We start from the raw sequence: 23,659 nt of genomic DNA, 5'->3' as shown, positions 1-23,659 counted from the left end.
AATAATGCAATTCCATCTTCTACACCTACATCAATACTCCACATGCCACCCGACAGCGTGTGGTGGAGGATACTTCTGTTGCTGCTAACTGATGTCTCTTTCTTTATTCCACTTGTGAATGGCATGTGGAAAGAATGATTGTCAGTATGCCTCTGTATTATTTCCAATTTCTGGAATTTATTCATCTTGGTCTTTTCGAGAGATTTATGTGGGAGGAAATAATATGTTGTTCAGCTGTTCCTGGAAAGTACACTCTCAAAATTTCAATAGTAAAACTCTCAGTGGTGCACAATGTCTGTCTTGTAGCTTCTGCCACTGGTGTTTGTTGAGCATCTCTTAACACACTCACACTCACCCTCACATTGACTAATAATTCCATGACAAAACCCACTACTCTTCATTGGATCTTCTCTATCTCTTCTGTCAATTCTATTTACAAGGGAACATCCCCATCGCACCCCCCTCAGATTTAGTTATAAGGTGGCACAGTGGATAGGCCTTGAAAAACTGAACACAGATCAATCGAGAAAACAGGAAGAAGTTGTGTGGAACTATGAAAAAATAAGCAAAATATACAAACTGGGTCGTCCATGCGTAAGATAGGCAACATTAAGGGCAATGTGAGGCGAGGAGCGCCGTGGTCCCGTGGTTAGCGTGAACAGCTGCGGAACGAGATGTCCTTGGTTCAAATCTGCCCTCGACTGAAAATTTTGCTTTCTTTATTTTCACAAAGTTATGATCTGTCCGTTCGTTCATTGACATCTCTGTTCACTGTAATAAGTTTAGTGTCTGTGTTTTGCGACCGCACCGCAAAACCGTGTGATTAGTTGACGAAAGGACGTGCCTCTCCAATGGGAACCGAAAACATTTGATCGCAAGGTCATAGGTCAACCGATTCCTCCACAGGAAAACACGTCTGATATTTTGTATACGACACTGGTGACAGCATGTGCGTCACATGACAGGAATATGTTGTCGACCCACCTAACTAGTACACTTGGCGAATGGGTGAAAAGATTCTTCTACCTTGCCCGATTTAGGTTTTCTTGTGGATGTAATAATCACTCCAAAAAAAGTGATGAAAACATAAGAGTTTCTCACATAAACTGAAAATAAAAAGTTAAAATTTTCGGTCGAGGGAAGATTTGAACTGAAGACCTCTCGTTCTGCAGCTGTTCACACTAACCACGGGACCACGGCGCTCCTAGTCTCATACTGCCCTTAATATTGCCTATATTACACATGGACGACCCAGTTTGTATATTTTGCTTATTTTTTCATAGTTCCACACAACTTCTTCCTGTTTTCTCGATCGATCTGTGTTCAGTTTTTCAAGGCCTATCCACTGTGCCAACTTATAACTAAATCTGAGGGGGGTGCGATGGGGATGTTCCCTTGTTAGTAACAGTCCCAGATTGATGAACAGTACTTAAGAATCGATCAAACAAATAGCTCGTAAACAACTTCTTTCGTGCTTGACGTACATTTCTTCAAGATTCTTCCTATGAATCTTTGTCTGGCACCTGCTTTTCCTGCTCTTTGTTTTATGTGGTGATTCCACTTAAAGTCGCTCTGGATACTTACTCAGAGATATTTTATGGTATATACTTTTTTGTGCAATTTGTCATCAGTAGAGTAGTTGTAAAGTAGTGGATTTATTTCCTGTGTATTGGCAATATGTAACATTTACTTACAATCAGGGTCAAATGCTGGGACTGCGCTATTCATCAATCATCTGTAGGTCATTTTGCTAATTGATATTGTCTTCTGGCAGTGCTACTTTCTTGTAGACAACCACACCATCTGTGAATAGTCTTAGAGAGCTTCTGACACTTTCTAGTTGATCGTTTATATATACTGTAAACCATAACGGCCCTAACACGCTTGCATGGGATACTCAAGAAATTACCTTTACATCTGTCAGTTTTGTTCTATTAAGAGTGATGTGTTGAGTTCTCTCTGCAAGGAAGTCCTGAATCCAATTGCAAATCTGGTTCGATACTCAGTAAACTCATAGTTTTTTCACTAGACAGCAGTATTGGACAATGTCAGATGACTTTCTGAAGTCAAAGAACATGGTATCACCCTCAGCACTGTTGTTTAAATTGCTGTGGATCTTGCGGGGGAACAGAGTGCAGCAGAGTTTCGCAAGATCTTCATTTGTGGTCTCCATGTTGATTTTTATTTTTATAGAGGAGATTTTTGGTTTCCAAAAAATGACTCATTTTATTGAGCATAAAACATGTATAATTCTAAAACAGACTGACATCAACGATATAGGCCTATAATTGTGTGCATCTGTCCTATGACCCTTCTTGAAAACGGAAATGACCTGCAAATTTTTTCAGTCACTAGGTACCCTTTGTTGCCCCAGCGTACTATGATAAAGTGCCGCTAGAAGGGGAACAAGTTCATTCACATGATCTTTTACAGGTATCTCATATAGTCCTGATGCCTTTCCATTATTAAGTGATAGCAATTGCTTTTCTAATCCATGAACAGATTAGATGAGAAATGATGATTGAAAGGAGAGACCATATGAATGATTTTCTGCAGTGAAACAATTTCAGAAGACCGAATTCAGTATTTTGGCCACCTGCCTGTTTTCTTCTGTTTCAGTACCTAATGGTCATTGAGTGACTGAATAGATGATTTCAGCCCACTTACTTTATTTTACGGAAGACCAAAACCTATTGGGTTTTTAGTCAGATTGGTTGACAGAATTTTACTTTCAAAGTCATTGACTGGTTCTCTCATTGATCTTCTTATGCTCATTTTCACTTTGTTCACCTTTTGTTTGTCTGCTACATTTTGACTTCTTGAACCTGTAGTGATGCTCTTTTTGTTTCCATAGCAGTTTTCAAACACAGCTATTAAACTGAGGTGGGCCTTTCACATCCCTTAAGGCTTACTTGGAACATGCTTGTCTGAGGCATGTTGAATGATACTTTTGAAATTTTTGCATTTATGCTCCACATCTTTGTCTTCAGCATTGAATATTTGTTGCTGGCTACTTAGATGCCTTGCAGTTTGTATCCTGTCACTCTTGCTATTCATGAATATTTTCCTACCTTTCTTGACATTCCTTGTTAATACCTGTACTGATAGTTGATATCAGTGCCTTATCATCTCTGATACCTTCCTTTCATTAACTGATTTGATAAGTTCAGGTCTGTTGGTAGCTAGGAGGTCTATGACATTTCCTTCTTGATTTGGTTCTCTAATTATCTGCTCGAAGTAAATTTTGGATGAGACATTCAGAATAATGTCACACGAAACCCTGTCTCTAGCACCAATTTGGATAACATGACCCTCCCAGTATGTACCTGGCAAGTTTGAAGTCACTCTCTATTACAACAGCGTGATCAGGAAAGTTACTAACAATATTCTGCAAGTTCTCTCTGGAGTGCTCTATCACTACAGCTCCTGACCCAGGCGTCTATAAAAGCATCTAATTACAATTTTTGACCGACCTTTGATGCTTGATTTCACTAATACATCTTCTGCCATACAGTAAAGCACAAAAGAACTAAGGCTGTCTTCTACCCTATTTTGTCTGTGGAATGGAAGTTCCATGTCCCCATTTATAAACTAAGATCCCAATGGCAACAACTATGTTGCTCGTCTGACTGTACTAACAGGATTTTTCCTGTTAATATGGCCAGACGAGCAAGATGGTGGTTGCTATTGGAATCCTGTGTTCCCTATTTTATAAACTGGGACACTGAACTTTTGTTCTGCAGACAATGTAAGGTGGAAGACAACCTTATTTGTTGTAAATCTTATTGTATGCAGGAAGATAAAATTAAGTTATTCTAAAACTGGTCATTAACAACAGAATAGTATTGGTTCAACAACTGTTGCACTTTTCTTTATTTTGTGAAAATGGAAATGTATATTTGCGGTGCCCTACAAAAAGAACTCTGTAATGAATCAGACAGTAGTGGCTACAAGTTTGCGTTCTATATTTTCCAGTTTTTTGCAAGGTTTTATTTTTATTTTTTTATTTGTGAGTGTGAATATGCCTGATGTTTGGTCAAATTATTTAGAAATACCACCTATGGTATCTTATGCATGTTCAGTAGCGTCACTAACAAGCCTATGGATATTATAGCTAATTCCTTATGATTTATGCCCTCTGTTATGTGAAATGTGCTATCTAGACACTTCTGAATTTTGGGTTTATGCTTTGTAGGTCACTGTTGGGCATATTAACTGTAACTGTTTCCTGAAATTATGACGCTACTGGTGGTTCTGGTGGATGGTCATTGGGCCTAAAGCACACAAGCAGGTGGAACACTATGCAGTGTCACAGAATTGACACTGGCAGAGCACAAGTCATGAGGCATATTTGCAGTCTAACTTCACTATCCAGTTGTTTGAACACAAACATGTTATTTGACTTTTGCAAGTGTGTTTTCATTTCTGTAGATGATTTAATTTGTAATAATAACCCAAAATATACAGTATTGGCCCAAAAATACACCACCACTGCATTTAAGCTGCACCCTGAAATTTCGATGAAGAAATAAAAGAAACAAAATATTTTGCACAAAAATGAGCTGCACATTGACTGAGAGGAGAAAAAGTACCAGAAATTTATTTATATTTATATGTAAGTTGTAGGTATGTACTGTAAACATTTCTTCTGTCATTTTATACAATATATTGGCGACATGTTTTGTCTTTCTTACTCTCGGCACCATCAGTACCACTATTCATTACTTCACTCTCACTTCTATCATTTCCTTCATTCTCTTCCCACAGTATGTCATCCTCACTGCTATCCAATGCATTTTATATGCAGCATTTTTTGGACCCCTTAATGATGGACTCTGATGATATTAAAAGGACCATGAAGCAAGAATCCATTGGCACAAAAAGGTGACTGGTGGATTCTTAATCTTACACTGTAAAGACATGGTTTTCTTCCAGGAGCTAATCTGAATACATTTTTCGGAGGTTGTCATTGAACAGTTTATTTATGGCTACATCTTGTACCTACAGTTTTGAAGTCATTCCTCCAGGTACTGTGACAAGATCTGTCTTTTACACAAGTTCATCTTTTACTTCAGCTGTTAGATATTCCATAAAAGCATCCAAAACTAACAAGGCTCTCTTGGCAAGCAGTGCTCCAGGTCTGTGTGATTCCAAAGAGTAGACAACCCGTCAACCATCAGCTGTGTTATTGCGTGCCCTTTTCTTGGTAGCGAATCACTAATCCCATAGGAAAGTTTTGTTAGGGTGTGGTGTTTCTCTTTGGAATGAGATAAGGGACTAACTTTCCCCCATCAGGTGTAACAGCTAACATCACAGTTGTTCTTCATTCCCACTTTCCCTTAGTGATATACTTTTTGCCCCTTTCATGTCTACTGTTGTATTGCTTGACATGTAAAAAAATACTGGTGTCTCGTCAGCATTGCCAATATGATGAAAAGGGTATGAGTGACACTTTCGCAACTGGGTGATGTAACACTGGAAGTTGACTTGCTTCTCCTTGAAATATGGTGGCATTCTTTGTGCTAGTGTGGTACTTCGTCAGAGAGGTCATTTTTCCGCATAAGCCAACAACACCAATCAATACTTGGCCAAAATTCTTCTTGTGGTGTGTTTAAGATTTTTGAAATTTCCAAGGCCTTCAGTTGTGTAATTTATCAAGAGATGGGCATCCCATCTTTCCTCTTATCTTGCACATGGGAAAGAAAGATTACTTCAAGTTCCACATACTTGTCATATTTCGGTCCCCTAAACGATTTTCTCATTGAGACTACCGTCTTCCATTTTTCTTCTGAAACAATCCAACGTTGCACGTTACATTTGTCCAGTCCATACTTATTTCCTGCCTTTCTGTTGGTTGTGGTTTTGTCATAACACACAACTGTAAGTTTGAAGCTTGCTTCATAACTATGCTGAATTCCTTGGCTTGATGATGCTTTTCACTCTGAATGGTAGTTGAAGTTCATATCATCGCTGCTCCAAATATGAGCAATATGGGTTTGATACATTTCTACAGAATCTTATAAATAACGGATAGTTCCAACAAAGCATAGCGAGCTGCATGTGTAATTACTGTTGTTTCATGCCCCTACACTTGGCATTTCATTTAGTGCTCAGCTGGTTTTGTTCACCGATAGTCAGCAGCTTTCTCTGAAAATTCTGAGCAGATCTAAAAATGTTTCAAAGCTTTGGTGACACTATATTACACAGTGCCTGAAAGTCTGAACGTTGTTTGCTGCTTTGGAAACACCTTAAACGACACAAATTATGGATTATTAAAAGACACATTGGCCTCCACAAACAACACAATATGTAGCACACGTGGATAAATAAAAGACATATTTACCTCCACAAACAATGTAATATGGGAGTGCAGTCCCTAGGTATTTTGGTGTGAGCTAAAATGTATATCATCTGGGAGTATCATGTCTAGTAAAGCACTGCAATCTCTACAACCATCTTTGGGTTAAGGAAAATTGTCTTTGACTTCAGGCTGAAGAAGTGTGATCAGTTCTACAATAGTTGTACAATTGTGTCTGGTTTCAAAAATTGCCGTCTGGAGTTTGTCATTTGTCACTAGAAGGGAACATGTCCATAGATTTAGCAGTGAAATTTCTTTATGTCTTTAAAATTCCATTATTTATTTTTTGAGTTGTGAATAATTTATTGTTATTTAGGAACGTACGAGGGCCGTTCAGAAAGTAACCTCCGGTTGATTTAAAAAAATACACCAAGTTAAATAAAAATATTTTAATATATACATCTTACAACTACATCTTTGCACTATTTTTCTACATAGTCTCCATAGCGATTGAGGCACTTATCGTATCTCTTCACAAGCTTTGAAATTCCTTCTGCATAAAAATCACCCGCTTGTGCCTGGAGCCAGCCTGTGACCGCATCTTTGAGCTCTTCGTCGTCATCAAACCGCTGTGACCCGAGCCATTTCTTCAAATGCATGAAGAGGTGATAATCGCTTGGCGCCAGGTCTGGGCTGTAAGGTGGATGGTTGATAACGTCCCACTTGAAGGACTCAAGAAGGGCCGTTGTTCTGCGAGCAGAGTGAGGACGGGCGTTATCGTGCAAAAAAACGATACCGGAAGTCAGCATACCACGGCGTTTGTTCTGTATAGCCCGTCGTAACTTTTTTATTGTTTCACAGTACACGTCTTGATTAATGGTCGTACCACGTTCCATGAATTCAACGAACAACACCCCTTTGGCATCCCAAAACACCGTTGCCATCAGTTTTCTGGCAGAAAAATCTTGCGAGGCTTTTCTTGGTTTGGTAGGCGAATTTGAATGTGCCCACATCTTTGATTGTTCTTTTGTCTCAGGGTTCACGTACTTAATCCAGGTTTCGTCACCGGTCACGATTCTGTTTAACAATGGTTCTCCTTCGTCCTCATAACGTGACAGAAAGTCTAATGCAGAGGCCATTCTTTGAGTTTTGTGGTGCTCGGTAAGAATTTTGGGCACCCATCGTGCACAGAACTTACGGTAACCCAATCTTGCTGTCACTATCTCGTACAAGAGAGTCTTAGAAATCTGTGGAAAACCAGTAGATAACTCCGACATTGAGAAATGTCGATTTTCACGAACTTTTGCATCAACTGTCTGAACGAGTTCGTCAGTCACCAATGATGGTCTACCACTCCTCTCTTCATCATGAACGTTTTCTCGTCCACTTTTAAATAAATGTACCCATTCACGGACAACTCCTTCACTCATAACTCTTGGTCCGTACACGGCACAAAGCTCACGATGAATAGCTGCTGCAGAATATCCTTTGGCTGTAAAAAACCTTATGACAGCACGCACTTCACATTTGGCAGGGTTTTCTATTGCAGCACACATTTCAAACTGCCACAAAAACTAAACTAGCGCAGGTACGACGTTCACTCGACCACGGCTTGATGCCGACTGACCTGTTGAGTGCGTGAACGCACAGATGGCGTCGCTGCTCCCCCCACAACCCGCACTGTGACCAATCGGAGGTTACTTTCTGAACTGCCCTCGTACATTGGAGCAGAAGAAGTGTGGTTGCAGGCAGTTAGAATTTCAGTAACCTTACAAGGCCTTGGTCTGATACAGAGATGTATTGATGGCCAAGACCAGTTGATTTCTTGCTGCTTAATGCGTTATTTATGGAATCAAATGAGGTTCTGTTTCAGGATTGTGAATGAGTGAGGTGACACAGTGGTTAACACACTGGACTTGTATATGGAAGAGTAGTAGTTCAGAATATCATCCTCAAATTGCTGAAAGCAAATGGCAGGATGGCTCCTGTGAATAGGACACAGCAAGTCACCCTCCTCAAGCTATAAGGCTGCATCAGCGCAGTAGTATTGCTGAAGAAGACTATGATAGATAGTCTTTGTGTTGATTAACTATATGAAGTCAGTATTGATTTAAAAATAGCACCCAACTATATCTGTGGTCTGTGATTCACATTTAACTGATGACAGAGCACTGATTTCATTTTCTTTCTTTCACAGTAGAGGAAAATGTTCCACAGGACATGCTTGCACACCTCCGGTGGATGCTGCAGAAGGATCTTTTGGGCCAAGATATATTTTTGATTGGTCGTCCAGGTCCTCTCCGTAGACAGCTTGCGATGCGTTACCTTGAAATGACATCTCGTGAATTGGAATATGTTGCTCTCTCTCGGGACACAACAGAGGCTGATCTGAAGCAACGCAGAGAAATCAGAAGTGGCACTGCCCACTATTTTGATCAGGTGGGCTGTTAGATAAAGCTGAAATTTTTATACTTTTATTGCATTTACATGGTTCTGAATATGTGTTAAAAGAAAAGAAATTCTGCCCATGAAAAACAACATTCTAATTGATGTGATGGTAGAATGTATCTAATATGTTCTTTATTAACTTTCTGTCCTTATTTTTGAGTACTGTAGAAGTTCAGTGTATATGTATAAACTGGGCATTTTTAAATTAAATTGATTGTGTTGTATGTTCTTGTTTTCTCATAAGAAAGAGTTATTGGCCTTCCATTCTTGTGTGCCTATGCAATTCTCATAAACTCATACAGAACTACAAAATCAAACAATACAGTACACTATTTTTGATCATATTGAATAGTTTTTTAAATATACACTAAAAAACAAAAAAAAAGTTTTGGAATTGATTATGTGTTTATTTTTCGTTGTCAGGTTTATGAAATTGTCAGTTATCTATGTACTTGAGGAAATGTTGTAGAAGTACTACAGTTAAAAAAAATATATATTGTGAATGTGGTAATTTTCTTTTGTGTTTGCTTTTCTCTTAACAGAACTGCATAATGTGTGATTATTTTCTAATTATAGGTTATCCAGAAACTCCCATTACAAACTTCTACTGCTTGTAGAGGGGAGTGACTACATAAGATTTTGAATAGGAACCCATGTCCAGAACCATACTGTTTCCATGTTGCAGCTGTTTGAAAACTTGAGTGCGGGGTAGATATGCAACTGGGTAGTTGTGGTTGGGGATGCTTGTGTCGAATTGGATGATGTCATTTGACATCTGTCCTACCTCTCTGAATTGGTTCGAGCACCATTTATGTGTCTGTGAGTGTTATAGTTACACTATTGAATACACATTTGCAGAATACACTGACATGATCCTTCCAAATGGCAAAGCTCTTGCTAATGGAAGAGCTGCTCATTGCCTTTATCAAGATCATTCTCTGCAATGTTGGACTCCATCGCCTACCCTTTTCATCAACAGCTTTGAGGAAGAATATCTTCCTGTCAGCAGACGTGACTGTGGTGCTCCAAGGAGATGTCGCACACCTGAATTGGAAGAGGCCGTACTGCATTTTGTTGAGGAGAACCTGTTGACAAGTACATGAGCAATTTGTTTGGCTAATAATGAATGGAACTTTAAAACAAGTGATGTACTGAGTCATACCTATTCAATTACTTGTAAAATTGGTCGCGTTTTCAAATGGTTGTAGCATGGAAATAGTATGTTTCTTTGTCATGGGTTCCAATTCAAAATATTATCTACTCACTCCCCTCTACAAATATTAGAAGTCTTTAATGTAAATTTCTGAACACACTGTATAACAGAAGCTTTTCTCATATTTTAATCTCAGTTGCCTGAGGCAGTTCCATCCAAATGATATATAATTTTTGCCGCTTATTCCTGTGCTATGATATATAATTTTTGCCGCTTATTCCTGTACTGCAAGGAGTTAATCTTTAACATCTGGCAGTTAATTTTAAAAATGTTCATTCTCTTATTAAAGGCATGTGTAATATGCATGCATCAAATACTGTAGGTATCCTTACTGAAATCCTTATTCTTCCCTAGTACTTTATTTCTCTCATCAGTACTTGTATAAGAACAGTCTTTAGTATACAGTGTGTTAAACAACAACTGTTTACGGTGTATCACATTTGTGTAATGGACACCAAGATAAAAAACTTTATTAGGACATTTGTGGTCCATCAAGCCAGGAAGCAGCCTCAAATTGGCCTACAAAAGCCACCTAAACTACAGCACTTGCATGAAATCAAATGATCATCAGTATGCTCTCGCTTTCTTATGCCACTGGCTTAGTTCGTCATTTCATTAACATTATTAATTTAAACACTCCATGAGAGCAATGAAAGGAAAAAAGTCTTTTGTAAACTTAATGCAAAAACTAATTAAATTTACAGTTTGGTCAAAGATTAACTTTTACAGGCACAGTTGTTTCATAGTAATAAGTCAAAGCAAACAAAAGATTTAATTGTTAATTTTATGCTGTTAAAACTCACAATACTTCAAGGTAAAATTTACACAAACATCAATTTTACATTTTGTAAGTGTAAGAACAAGGAATATTTAATATTCTATGACGATTTTAGCCAAAATCTCTTGTGGCACACATCTGTTGTAGCATAGGTGACTTTCATGGGCCAATTTGAAGCTGTTTGCTGGCTTGATAGACTAGATAGACTACAAGTGTCCTGTACTGATTTGTCCACCGTAACTTCACCTACACCATTTTAGTATGTTGTATATAATTATTGTATAAACCCTGTATATTGCTTTATATCCTCCGTACATTATATGTTAACAAGTTTTAATTTAAGTTTTCTTTCCCCATGCTACATGGGTGTAAGAGTATGAATCAGTGTCCTATTTAACCGTTCAACCTCAGATATCTTGCAATACCTCATTAGAGTGGCTGTTTCAGATGATTGTTGTTCAAGAAGTTGTGTGTGTTTTATCTTTTAACCTGTATTTATCAGACCAGATGGAGAAATTTGAAAAATGTTACAGAAAAAATTTTACACTACTAAATACAAAAGATAACTGAAGCATTTTAAATGATTAGAGAAATATGTGTATGAAGAGCATGCTTGTAACTGGACTTCCACATTGACAGTTTGGCCTGAGGTAGAAGGCTTTTGCAACGCCTTTTATCTAACGGAATTTGATATTTTGACAAAATCAACTGTCCTTTATCCTGAAGAAGTTGTAACTCGAACTCATCATTTGGAATGTAACCTTCATGCTCTGCCAGGAACAAAGTAAACTAACTGCAAATGTTTGTTTATTTGTGCAATGGACCTGTTGATTGATGACATTAACTCATCATCAGTAGAATAGAACAGATTTTTTTTATTTGTCTTTCAGTATTTTTCATACAATTGACTTTGTCAAAGTTTACATTGGTGTCAAGTTATGCACAATAATCAATTACGCATATAGAAAATAAAATAGAAAATAGCTACTAGCATCTTTAAGAACTAAAAGATTTCCTTTATCACTCGGGGGGGGATTGGTTTCTAGGAATTCTTCAGTTGAATAGAATTCACTGTATTTTAGCAAAGTTTGTAATATGCTGGTACCCTATGAGCTGAGTGTGGTACCTTATTGACAAATTTTATATGGTGTTGTGTACATGCGCATCATTTCTCATGTTGAACTTTTCCAGATTTTCTCTGCCGAGACATTTGAAGTGGTTTCAATGAAAAAATACGTAAGCTAAGGTGCTGTACAGATAATTTGTGTGTTCTTCCCAAGAGAGCTTTTGGTCTGTGAGCCGTCCAAGTAGATTTAGTGTTTTATTTCAGTTTTTTCCCCCATAGACAAAAAATTATTTCTTTAGTTTTTGTTTGGTTTATGCACAGCTGATTGGCATGACACCAGTCATTAGTTATTTGCATCATTTCTCTGGTGTTGTGAATTCTTGCCTGTTGTTGTTAATGTCATATCATCAGCTTATAGTATATACTTACATGGTATATCATGTGAAAAGTCATTAATGTAGGAAATAAAAAGGAAAGGTCCAGGAACAGAGCCTTGGAGCATTCCTCTTTCTATTGGGTTTTTATTGGGAGTATTGCTGATCTCTGCTTATTTGTATAAATAAGCTGTAAGCTGTTGCTTAAATAAAATTTGAGTAAAGTGAGTGATTTACTTTCTGTGCTATAATGTTCTAAATTTTTGATGATTATATCATATGATACTGAGTCAAATGCTTTGCTTAAATCAATAAGTGTTCCAGATATTAATAGCCTTTTTCATACCCTTTATAAACATTATTCACAAAAGCATAACTGCTTTTTCAGTTGATAGATAAGACTTGAATCCAAACTGTTGCTCATTTAAAGTTTTGTTGCTTTCAAGATAACTATGTATCTATTAATGTATATTTCTAAAAACAAAGATGAAGTAACTTACCAAATGAAAGTGTTGGTATGTTGATAGACACACTAACACAAACACACACACAAAATTCAAGCTTTCGCAACCCACGGTTGCTTTATCAGGAAAGAGGGAAGGGGAGGGAAAGACGAAAGGATGTGGGTTTTAAGGGAGAGGGTAAGGAGTCATTCCAATCTCGGGAGCGGAAAGACTTACCTTTGGGGGAAAAAAGGACTGGTATACACTCACACTCTCTCTCTCTCTCTCTCTCACACACACACACACACACACACACACACACACACACATATCCTTCCGCACATATACAGACACATATATGTGTGGATGGATATGTGTGTGTGTGCGCGAGTGTATACCTGTCCTTTTTTCCCCCAAAGGTAAGTCTTTCCGCTCCCGGGATTGGAATGACTCCTTACCCTCTCCCTTAAAACCCACATTCTTTCGTCCTTCCCTCTACTTCCCTCTTCCCTGATGAAGCAACCGTGGGTTGCAAAAGCTTGAATTTTGTGTGTGTGTTTGTGTTAGTGTGTCTATCAACATACCAATGCTTTCGTTTGGTAAGTTACGTCATATTTGTTTTTAGATATATTTTTACCACGTGGAATGTTTCCCTCTATTATATTCATATTTATGTGTATTTATTGTCTTGGATATGATTGGTACTATTAAAATGGATCTGTAGTTACTTGGGCGGTTTTTATCACCTTTTTTATACATATAACTGTAAACTTAAGACATTATGGGTAAATTCCTTTATCTAGTACTCTGTTAGACAGTGAAAGAAGTGGCATTTTTATTTCCTTTGCTGAACACTTTATGATAAAATTACTGAGTGCAAAATAGTCTTCTGTTTTGATTTATGAATGACACTGAGGGTCCACATAAATCTCTCACTTGTTTGTTTTGCATGAGCTTTCGCACCTAACGTAGAATTATTGAGTGGAGTGGTAGTGCTGGCAATATCTGCAAAACATTCATTGTGTGTCTCACTGTCAATGGGGATACTGTTTTCTTCATTGATATTATTAATTTCCCTTTTGATGATATTCCTGGCAGCTTTACATTTATTTTTGGAATTTAAAATGTCCTCATCATTTGCAGTGCAGTTAGCATTTTTTAAATTTTGGATCTACAGAATTTTCTTGTATTTATGCAATTTTTCTTGTCCTGATCACTTTTATGAGACTTATCGTTTAGAATTAATAGTAATATCTGGGTTTGTTCAGTTGTGGCGTGTACCACTTGTTGGTATGATGCTACTTATCTGCCATATCAGTTCTATGAGGTTCATTCAAATCAAACCTGGTAATTGTATCTATTTTTGCCTTACACATAAGGTGGCACCAAGTAACTGCGGATATGTTGGCGCCATTGATGGTAGAAAGACTGACGTGTGTGCACAGTTTGATGTTGCATACCGCCAGTGTGGTTTCATGCCAAAGAGGAGGTGGTCAGACACGTTATCGTCCACTACCGAACAGGCAGGCAAGTAAGCAGGAACAACGAGGAGGGATTCGATTTTTGGCGGCGGAGGGGGCTGGAGGCCGTGAAATGTATCGATGGATGAAGGCTGTGTACAGCGAGTACAGTGTTGTGGAATTGCACAGATGATCCCTTGAGGGGCGCAAGTCACGGGAAGACAATGCTTGTCCTGGACCGGCTCATCATGTCATCATACCGGACTTGTTCACGGAAGTGAATGCTTTAGTCTTGGACAACCACAGAATCACCGTGGACAAGATCCATCGGTTACTGGGTATTAGCATGGGCACCGCCCACACCATAATGCATCAACACTTGAACTTTTGAAAAATCTGTGCGCAGAAGGTTCCCCACCAACTGACCGCCGAACAGTGCAGTACTCAAGTGGCGCTGTCTTTGAGTCATGTGCAACATTATCATGAACAGGAATATTGCTTTCTGTCACGTATTGTCACAAGTGATGAAACATGGTGTCACCATTTTGAACCGGAAAGCAAGCATCAGATGAAGCAGTGGAAACATGCAACGTCACCACTTCCAAAAAAAATCAAAGGCCGTGCACACCAGTTCTGCTAAGGTCATGATGTCCTTCTATTTTGACCTCTAGAGACCACTGCTTGTTGAGTTCCTGGAATGGGGAACTACCATCAGTGCCCAACATTGTCAAGCCACTTTACAGAACTTTAGACGAGCCATCAAGTTGAAACGCTGAGCCATGTTGTCCAATGGTGTTATCCTCCTGCATGGTAATGCGTGCCCACACACAGCCAGTGTGGTGAAGAGGACATTGCAGCAGTTTTGGCGGGAAACTCTGGAACATCCACTGTACAGTCCCAATCTTTCACTGTGTGAATTTCATGTGTTTGGACCTCTAAAACAAGCTATTCCCAGACATCAATTTGCAACGGATGACGAAATGTGTGACTGGGTCCAGGCATGGATCTGATAGCAGCCTACTAGATTCTTCAAGGATGGAATCGACCGGCTAGTGCCGCAATGGGATAAATGTGCCAACAGCTTTCGTGACTATTTTCGAGTATGTGTACTGTGTATAACTACAGTTTTGAGTTAATAAAATCATTACCATTACTTTACATTACTGACCGTGTTTCATTTGAATGCCCCTTATATATCTGTTTGTTACAGAGGGGCATGTCTTTTCTATTACATGCTTAATCTCTGTCAGGAAACTGGGAAAGCATTTGTCGTTACTTTTGTTATTATACATTACATGAGACCAAACCATTTCCTTTAACTGGTCTATCATATTGTTTGCATTGGTTTCTCTTACTAGTCTATATGTCACTTCTCTTTCTCCAGTATTGAGAGGTGAATTTTCAATTTAGACCTGCATGATCTGATGATATTCCAAATTCTTTGTCCTTATATCTACATTAATATCACCTACAGTTAAAACTTTATGCTGTTTATATTCAGACAACTTGTATCGTCTCTCTCTCTCTCTCTCTCTCTCTCTCTCTCTCTCTCTCTCTCTCTCTCTCTCTCTCTCCTTTGGTACTAAAGAGTTTTGATTTTAATGTAAAATGTGGTTGGGATCATTTGGAAAAAGGTAAAGGTTATTTAATACACTGTTGGCATCGCATATATTCTGCATGCTTGTAAGTGTGGCTTACGTATACGCTGATGATAATCAGAGTTGATACGCAGGCAAAAATATTAGTAAAAATTGGTACAATTTTGATTTTAATTGTTTAATTACATTATCCAAACTCGTGGCTACCCCAAAGATAATCAGAAGTAGCATAAAACTATTACTATTATTGGCCGGTAAATTAACTGTTGCGAAGAGAGAGGCGATATAACCACCTGTGTAGTGTACTCACGATAAATAATTTCATTTATATTGTACTGGCTTCAGTTTGGTTAAGCATTTACTTGACAGAAATAAATTTAATTGCAAACTCAAAGATATTGTGAAGTAAACCTAAGCTTTGTTGCAATTCTATAACAATTTTGATAAAATGAATTTTGCAAATATTAATGCTTGAAAATTATTATCAGTATTCAAAATATGTTTTATGTTAACTTGAGGGTGAAGCCTAGTATTTAATATTTTAATTAAATTCCATATAATGGCTGCCTGTGCACCATTACGACAAACAGAGGTCAGATGAGCAATCTTCTACAAAACTCACTTTAAATAATTATTGTCACATAGCTATTTCCCCAGGGAGGGTGACGTTTTGAATAAGAACAGGAGAAATTCACTTTTTACCATATATTGTAACAGAAAATATGTACATCAAGTACTTAGTGTGTCAGAACAGCTAAGCCACTTAATTCTTCAACAGTAGAGGCCAAATTAGTGTTAGATCTTTGAACCAAGTCTTTTTAACATTAATGAGATAGGATTTCCAAGGTTGCAAAGAATGTCTTCACATTGTACAGTTATTCTTCAATACTAAAGTACATGTTTTATTGACATTTTTAACACAAAAATATCATATTAACAGGTTGTAGGTTTTATAATTATCTGTGCACAATGCAGATCTGTTTCAGACACTTTCACCCAGTGTTCATTGATACACAAAACACTGCAGTCAATTTTATCAAGCCAGTATTGCAGTTCATTGACTTTACCTCTAAGAGAGTGCACATTTATGTGAATGAGGAGGATACTGTTATTAATACAGAAGGGTACTTTGATTTCATTGGGTCTTGCATGTTCATTTATTTTCACTGGGTGATCGAAAGCAGCACAATTATCTGAATGAATTAGTCTGCTGCAGTTCCCACTTAACACAGTTTCTACCCTTCCTTCCCTTGTAATGTCATTTCCCATTTAAAATTTTGTTTATCTGTTGACACAGAAATTTCTTCCCATGGTAATTTGGATGTTCACCATGTTCAGTGTGCAGGGTTTTCTCTAGCCAAGGAGAGGATGCAGATTTGTATGCAAAAATGAAAGACATGGCAGTTTGCAATAGAAATCTGCTTCTCTCTCTCCTTCCAATAACCCACAATCATAGCAAACCAAACAAACAAGCAAGAAATGCCTTGCCTCACCTTCTAACATTCCATATTACTGAAACATCTTGTTGTGGTTGGCAGGAGAGCCAACACCGTGTTACTAGAGGAGGCCGAAAGGCATGCATTTTAGCTCACGCAGGCTGGCATGAGGTCTGGAACAGGACAAGGAAATTAGAATTTAGAAAAATGGACGTAGCTGGTGGAATACTTAACTTTAATCCATTAATGATGAACGTCGGTTTTGACGGTACATGATTCACAATATCAATAGTAACTGATAATGGCGCCTTGCTAGGTCGTAGCAAATGACGTAGCTGAAGGCTATGTTAAACTATCATCTCGGCAAATGAGAACGTAAGTAGGCAGTGAACCATCGCTAGCAAAGTCGGCTGTACAACTGGGACGAATGCTAGGAAGTCTCTCTAGACCTGCCGTGTGGCGGCGCTCGGTCTGCAATCACTGATAGTGGCGACACGCGGGTCCGACGTATACTAACGGACCGCGGCCGATTTAAAGGCTACCACCTAGCAAGTGTGGTGTCTGGCAGTGACACCACACATCTAATATGGTTTTCCTGCATTTTGGTTGTTATAAATACTGACTCATATAGCCAGTGTAGTTCTCAGTTTGCGCAGACTGAAACCAAATAGTCTTTTTCTTGCCAGAGGACAACACACACATTGTCATTAATCAGCTAGAATGTTTGTCTAAAAGTAAGAAATAAAACAGATAAGAGGAACATTTGATACGACTTTGGATGATGATGTAAAAAATGTACAGCAATGGCACAAATGAGATGCCAATTCAGAATGCACATTCTCATTCGTGTTATTTGAAGGATTCTCAGTTGAAAAATTTTTGAGGCTGAAAAATTTTTGGAACTTTTTTTCACACCTTCAGGCATAGGTGATAGAAATATGTCAAGGTCACACAACAGCAGACTGCAAGCTCTACACAGTCCCCCAGACAAATATCCTCCAGTATTCTTTAAGATTGTCCACATATTTAGCTGAGTGGTTGGTGAGGCTCGATGCCATGTGGAGAATCTGGGTTCAATTCCCAGTACTGCTGTCAATTTTTCTTTCATGGTAGAATTTGAAGAGGACCCACTTAGCCTGGTGATGTTAATTGAGGAGTTACTTGAGTGAGAAATAATAGCAGTTCTGCTAAACTGATGACTGGGAGAGCAGTTTGTTGACCCCCCACCCCTCTGTGCCGCATCCAGATGATGTCATTACTTGAGGATGACGTGGCACTTGGTTGGTCCTTATTGGATTGCCTGTGGCCAGAATTGCAATGCTTTTTCATTAAAATTCTAAGACCCTAAGTTAAACATTAATTGTTAAATTCTCAATTGGCACCTCATTTTTTGTGCATGATTCAATCATCATTCAAAGGCATGTCAAATGTTTCTCTAATCTGTTTTGTTTCTTACTTTTAGGCAAATCATTTTACTAGTTGTCTGACCATTTTTAGAGTTTCGTATCTCAGTAGGTAAAAGCAGAACCCTTACAAATCACTTTGTTGTCTGTCTGCTTGTTTGTCCATCCATCTATCAATCCATGCATCCAACTGATCAGAACTATCTTTCTCAAGTTTGGGTAGACTTACCAATTTGAAATTTTTGTCATATATTAAGATCTATGGTCCTTTGGTGATGTAAAAAATTGGAGCTTCTAAGTCAATGCAGTCAAAAGATATGGCCATTCATGCCACATATTTTATGTCCTCAAACTCACTCACGAAAACCTACAGTGACCTTTGACCTAGAACCATAAAATTTACCAAGAAACAAGGTTTTGTGCTACAACCAAATTAAAAATCAAAAAAATTGTTAATTTGCACTTTATCACACGAAAAAAAGTTATTTGTTATCAGAATGTGTGTCTGTCCATCTGTCTGTGAAGATCTCTCTTTTTTGGAAACAGGTGGACGTTGGAATATATATCACATACTAAGGTCCATGGTCCCTTGGTGGTATAATAAACATTAGCTTCTAAGTCAATTCAGTCAAAAGATACGGCCATTTATGTCATATTTTGATACTCACAAACTCACTCATCAAAATCTACAAGGTTGTTCCCATTGATGTACAATTGTGAAATTTGCCAAGGAAAGGAAAAAATCTGAAAATTATTGAAACTTCCTGGCAGATTAAAACTGCTGGAGAGCTTCTGTGAAGTTTGGAAGGTAGGAGACGAGGTACTGGCGGAAGTAAAACTGTGAGGGTGGGTTGTGAGTCGTGCTTGGGCAGCTCAGTTGGTAGAGCACTTGCCCACGAAAGGCAAAGGTCTGAGTTCGAGTCTCAGTCTGTGCACACAGTTTTAATCTGCCAGAAAGTTTCGTATCAGCGCACACTCCTCTGCAGAGTGAAAATTTCATTCTGAAAATTATTAGTTTGTAATCGTTACTCACCATATAGTGGAGAAGTTGGGTTTCAGACAGGCAACACAACAAAAAGACTACTGATCACATAAGCTTTCAGCCAGAAGGCCTTCTTCAAAATAGACAAAACACACACACACACACACACACAGATATTCACGAAAACTGAGCTCACATTCACATGACCACTGTCTCTGGCTGCTGGAGCTAGACTGCAAGCAACTGCACATGATGGGAGAAGCAATTTGGGTGGTAGGGGTAGGTGGAGCAGGGAGGGGTGTACAGAGCAGTGCTGTTTGTGGGAGCACGCAGGGACAAGGTGGAGAGAGGGTTGGAATGTTAAACGGTGAGGAGGGGGCAGAAAAGAAGGGCAGTAAAAAGACTGTGGAATAGTAGATTGTGGAGAACAGGGAAGGGAATAGTTGGGTCAAAGACAGTGACTAATGAAGGTTGAGGCCAGGAGGGTTAGGGGAACATAGGATCTACGGCAGGGAGAGTTCCCACCTGCGCAATTCAGAACAGCTGGTTTTGGTAGGAAGGATCCAGATGGCACAGGCTGTGAAACAGTCCTTGAAATGAAGAATGTTGTGTTTGGCCGTGTGCTCAGCTGTTTCTTGACCACAGTTTGTCGGTGCCCATTCATGCGGATGGACAGCTTGTTGGCTGTCGCGTCCATGTAGAATGAAGTACAGTGGTTGCAGCTTAGCTTGTAGATCTCATGACTGCTTTTGCAGGTAGCCCGGCCTTTGATGAGGTAGGTGATGCTTGTGACCAGACTGGACTAGGTGGCGGTGGGAGGGTTTGTGGGACATGTCTTGCATTCAGGGATATGAGCCATGAGACAGGAGGTTGGGAGCAGGGGTTGTGTAGGGATGGATGAGGATATTGTGTATGTTCAGGGGGCAGCGGAATACCACTGTGAGGGAGGTTGGAAGGATATTGGATTGGACATTCCTTATTTCAGGGCATGAGATGTAGTTGAAACCCTGGTAGAGAGTGTGAGTCTGTTGCTTCAGTCCTGAGTGGTACTGAGTTATGAGGAGAATGCTCCTCCGTGGACGGATGGTGGGACTTTGGGAGGAGTGCCTGACTAGAGAGAGAAGGCATGGGAGATCTGTTTCTGTACAAGGTTAGGAGGTTAATTATGGTCTGTGAAGGCCTCAGTGAAATCCTTGGTATATTTCGAGAGGGCTGCTCATCATTACAGATGCGATGACTACGAGTGGCTAGGCTGCATAGAAGGGACCTCTTGATATGGAATGGATGGCAGCTGTCGGAATGGAGGTATTGCTGGTGGTTGGTAGATTTGATATGAATGGAGGTACTGATGTAGCCATCTTTGAGGTGGAGGTCAATATCAAGGAAGGTGGCTTGTTAGTTTGAGGAGGACTAGGTGAAGTGAATGGGGGAGAAGGTGTTGTGGTTCTGGAAGAATGTGGATAGAATGTCCTCACTCTCAGTCCAGGTTATGAAGATGTCATCAATTAATGTAAACCAGGTGAAGGGCTTAGAATTCTGGGTGGTTAGGAAGGATTCCCGTAGATGGCCCATGAATCCATGAATAGGTTGGCATAGGATGGTGCCATACATGTGCCCATTGCCGTATGCCGGATATCTTTGTGGGTGATGCCTTCAAAGGAGAAGTAATTGTGGGTGAGGATGTAGTTGGTCGTGGTGGCCAGGAAGGAGGTTGTAGGTTTGGAGTCCACAGGACTTTGGAAAGGGTAGTGTCCGACAGTGGCAAAACCGTGGGCATTAGGGGTGTTAGTATAAAGGGAGGTGGCATCAATACTAATGAGCAGGGCACCATGTGGTAAAGGAACAGGAATTGTGGAAAGTTGGCGGAGGAAATGGTTGGTATCTTTTATATAGAAGGGTGGGTTGTGGGCCATAGGCTGAAGCTGTTGGTCTACGAGAGCAGACATTTTCTCAGTGGGGACATATTAACCAGCTACATGGGGTGTCCTTAGTGGTTGGATTTATGGACTTTAGGAAGCATATAGAAGGTAGGAATGCAGGGAGTAGTAGATTTGAGGAGAGAGAGAGAGAGAGAGACAGAGACACTGGGATGAGTCTAAGGATTTGAGGAGACACCGGAGATCCTGCTGGGTTTCTGGAATGGTGTCATTGTGGCAGGGTTTGTAGGTGGACGAATCTGACAGCTGGTGGAGTCCTTCTGCTAGTTATTCCTCTCAGTTGAAAACAACAGTTCATATTTACTCAGTGTCTTTAGTTGTCGATCATGCTTATGCACTTCAGCTGATATTTGAGACATTCTATAGTTGAGTCAGCTTAAGATGATCCTTTTCAGCAGCAGTCATCTATAGAGTTACAACAACAAGCCATCACCACAGAGGCATTTACATAGTAGCTTTTGTAGTATTTTCTGTTCTCAAAAGGCTCTGAATTTAGTATTTCGATCAAAGGAAACCACTTGGAAAGTTAAATATCACACCAATGCAACTTTCTATGTGCAAAACAGCTAGGCCCTAAAGAGATGAACTTTTTGACACATCATTTACCTTCTTAGTGTCATCTGATTTTGAAATATCTTTAATTTAGTACTTGATATGATGGAAACATTTTTGACAGTTAGATGTCACACAAATGCAACTTTTTATGTGCAGTGGCAAGACATTGAAGAGATGCACTTTATTTATGTAGGCAGCTACAGCTGTTAGTGAAATATTTCAGTTTTCCCTCAAATCACTATTTAAGTGCTTCTCAATCACCCTGGTTTCTTCCAAGGAGTTTTTTTACTACACCTCTTGCTTGTCAATTTGATACCCCATTTATCATTTTCAATTTTTTGTTTCGCTATGAAAATTCAGACAAAACCCCATTGTGTAACAAGTTTGTTTCTGTGGCCATCATCTTTAACAACACATAAATATTCATTTTATATATTTTTAGAAACCTTTACCTTGTTGCAGTGCACTGCCATACGTTGCAACAAGATAAAGGTGCTTATATTTAAGAAATGAATGCTCGTTGTGTAATTTATAAGGAATCATGCTTTCATTAACTCAAACGTTTGACCAATGACATGTTAAAATAAGTTAGGTCTTTCTGAGAATGTAGTTAGCTGATCATATCATGCAGGCCTGCATAGCTTGTATTTCTATTAAACATCTATGAAGCATAACATCCTATAATGTCTTGTGCAGCAGGAGAAGAGAAGGTAGGTGGAAAATTATGCCCAAGACTGTGACCTAAAGTCCATGAAGTGTGTATTAAAAGTAGTTAACAATCTGGAGCCACCATGTGCCATAAGTTGCCTTCCACTGAGACCTGCCATCAGTGCAACTGAATTTATGTTGGGTAGTATAACAAAAATTACTGTTGCATGCTGTGAATGTGTACTGATATATTGTAAATGCTAAGATATTTGTTGACACTAATGAGTACATCAAGATGAGTCTTCATGAAATTACAGCCTTCTTTCAACCAGATCTCTTGTGCACTAAGAGTAAGAGAATAGTGGCAGTCACATAAAATCCCTATGAAAAGCTGTTTGCTCTCTAGATAATAAAACCTCTTAATACTGTATAAAGGATGCTATTAACCAAGATGTTGAGCACCCTAAACAAATAACATCTTTAATAGGGTATAATAGCACCTACTTCTTGTACATACAAATATATCACAGACTGAGTCTTATCAAGATTAATGACCAATTTTTGATGGCGAACTGAAGGACTGGTTTTGGATTTGGTAATTATGTTGAGCTGTGTTTTTGTTTATGTATGGATGGGGATTTCCTCATAATATGGACATACGGGAACAGCTTCATCACATGAATAATGCATATTTTAGTATAGAGTCCACAGTGGAGCTGGATTGGGACGAGAAGTTACTTTTTATAGGCCCATAGAGTTTTGAATCACGATGGTAATAGTGTCTGGAACCAAATTCACAACTCAGTTCTCATGAATACGTTGATGCACAAGGCTAATCTGTTGCATGCTTGAGTAAACATTTGTGACAATGCTTCTGTTCAGAGAGAGAAAAAAATATTGTATCCATCCTCTGGAAACTACCCAGTAGATTTCGACAAGCACCATATATAACTGCTCACAACGTAAAATGCTGGAAACGTATTAGTCTGGACAGGATTATTCATGTTGTTCACAAAAGAT

The 23,659-nt window shown here is 39.0% G+C and overlaps 1 protein-coding gene across 1 annotated transcript in view; it reads left to right on the top strand.

The window, feature by feature from the left end:
* The window catches only part of LOC126198488 (von Willebrand factor A domain-containing protein 8), a 275,162-nt gene that overhangs the window by 15,641 nt on the left and 235,862 nt on the right, over positions 1-23,659 (top strand). The window contains exon 4 of the mRNA XM_049934860.1: positions 8,496-8,737. Within this exon, the coding sequence (XP_049790817.1) occupies positions 8,496-8,737 (242 nt within the window). The remainder of the gene's footprint in view (positions 1-8,495; positions 8,738-23,659) is intronic.

Source organism: Schistocerca nitens, chromosome 8 (assembly GCF_023898315.1).
Source record: "Schistocerca nitens isolate TAMUIC-IGC-003100 chromosome 8, iqSchNite1.1, whole genome shotgun sequence".
Classification (NCBI taxonomy): Eukaryota; Metazoa; Arthropoda; class Insecta; order Orthoptera; family Acrididae; genus Schistocerca; species Schistocerca nitens.
This window is presented reverse-complemented; position numbering and strand designations above follow the sequence as displayed.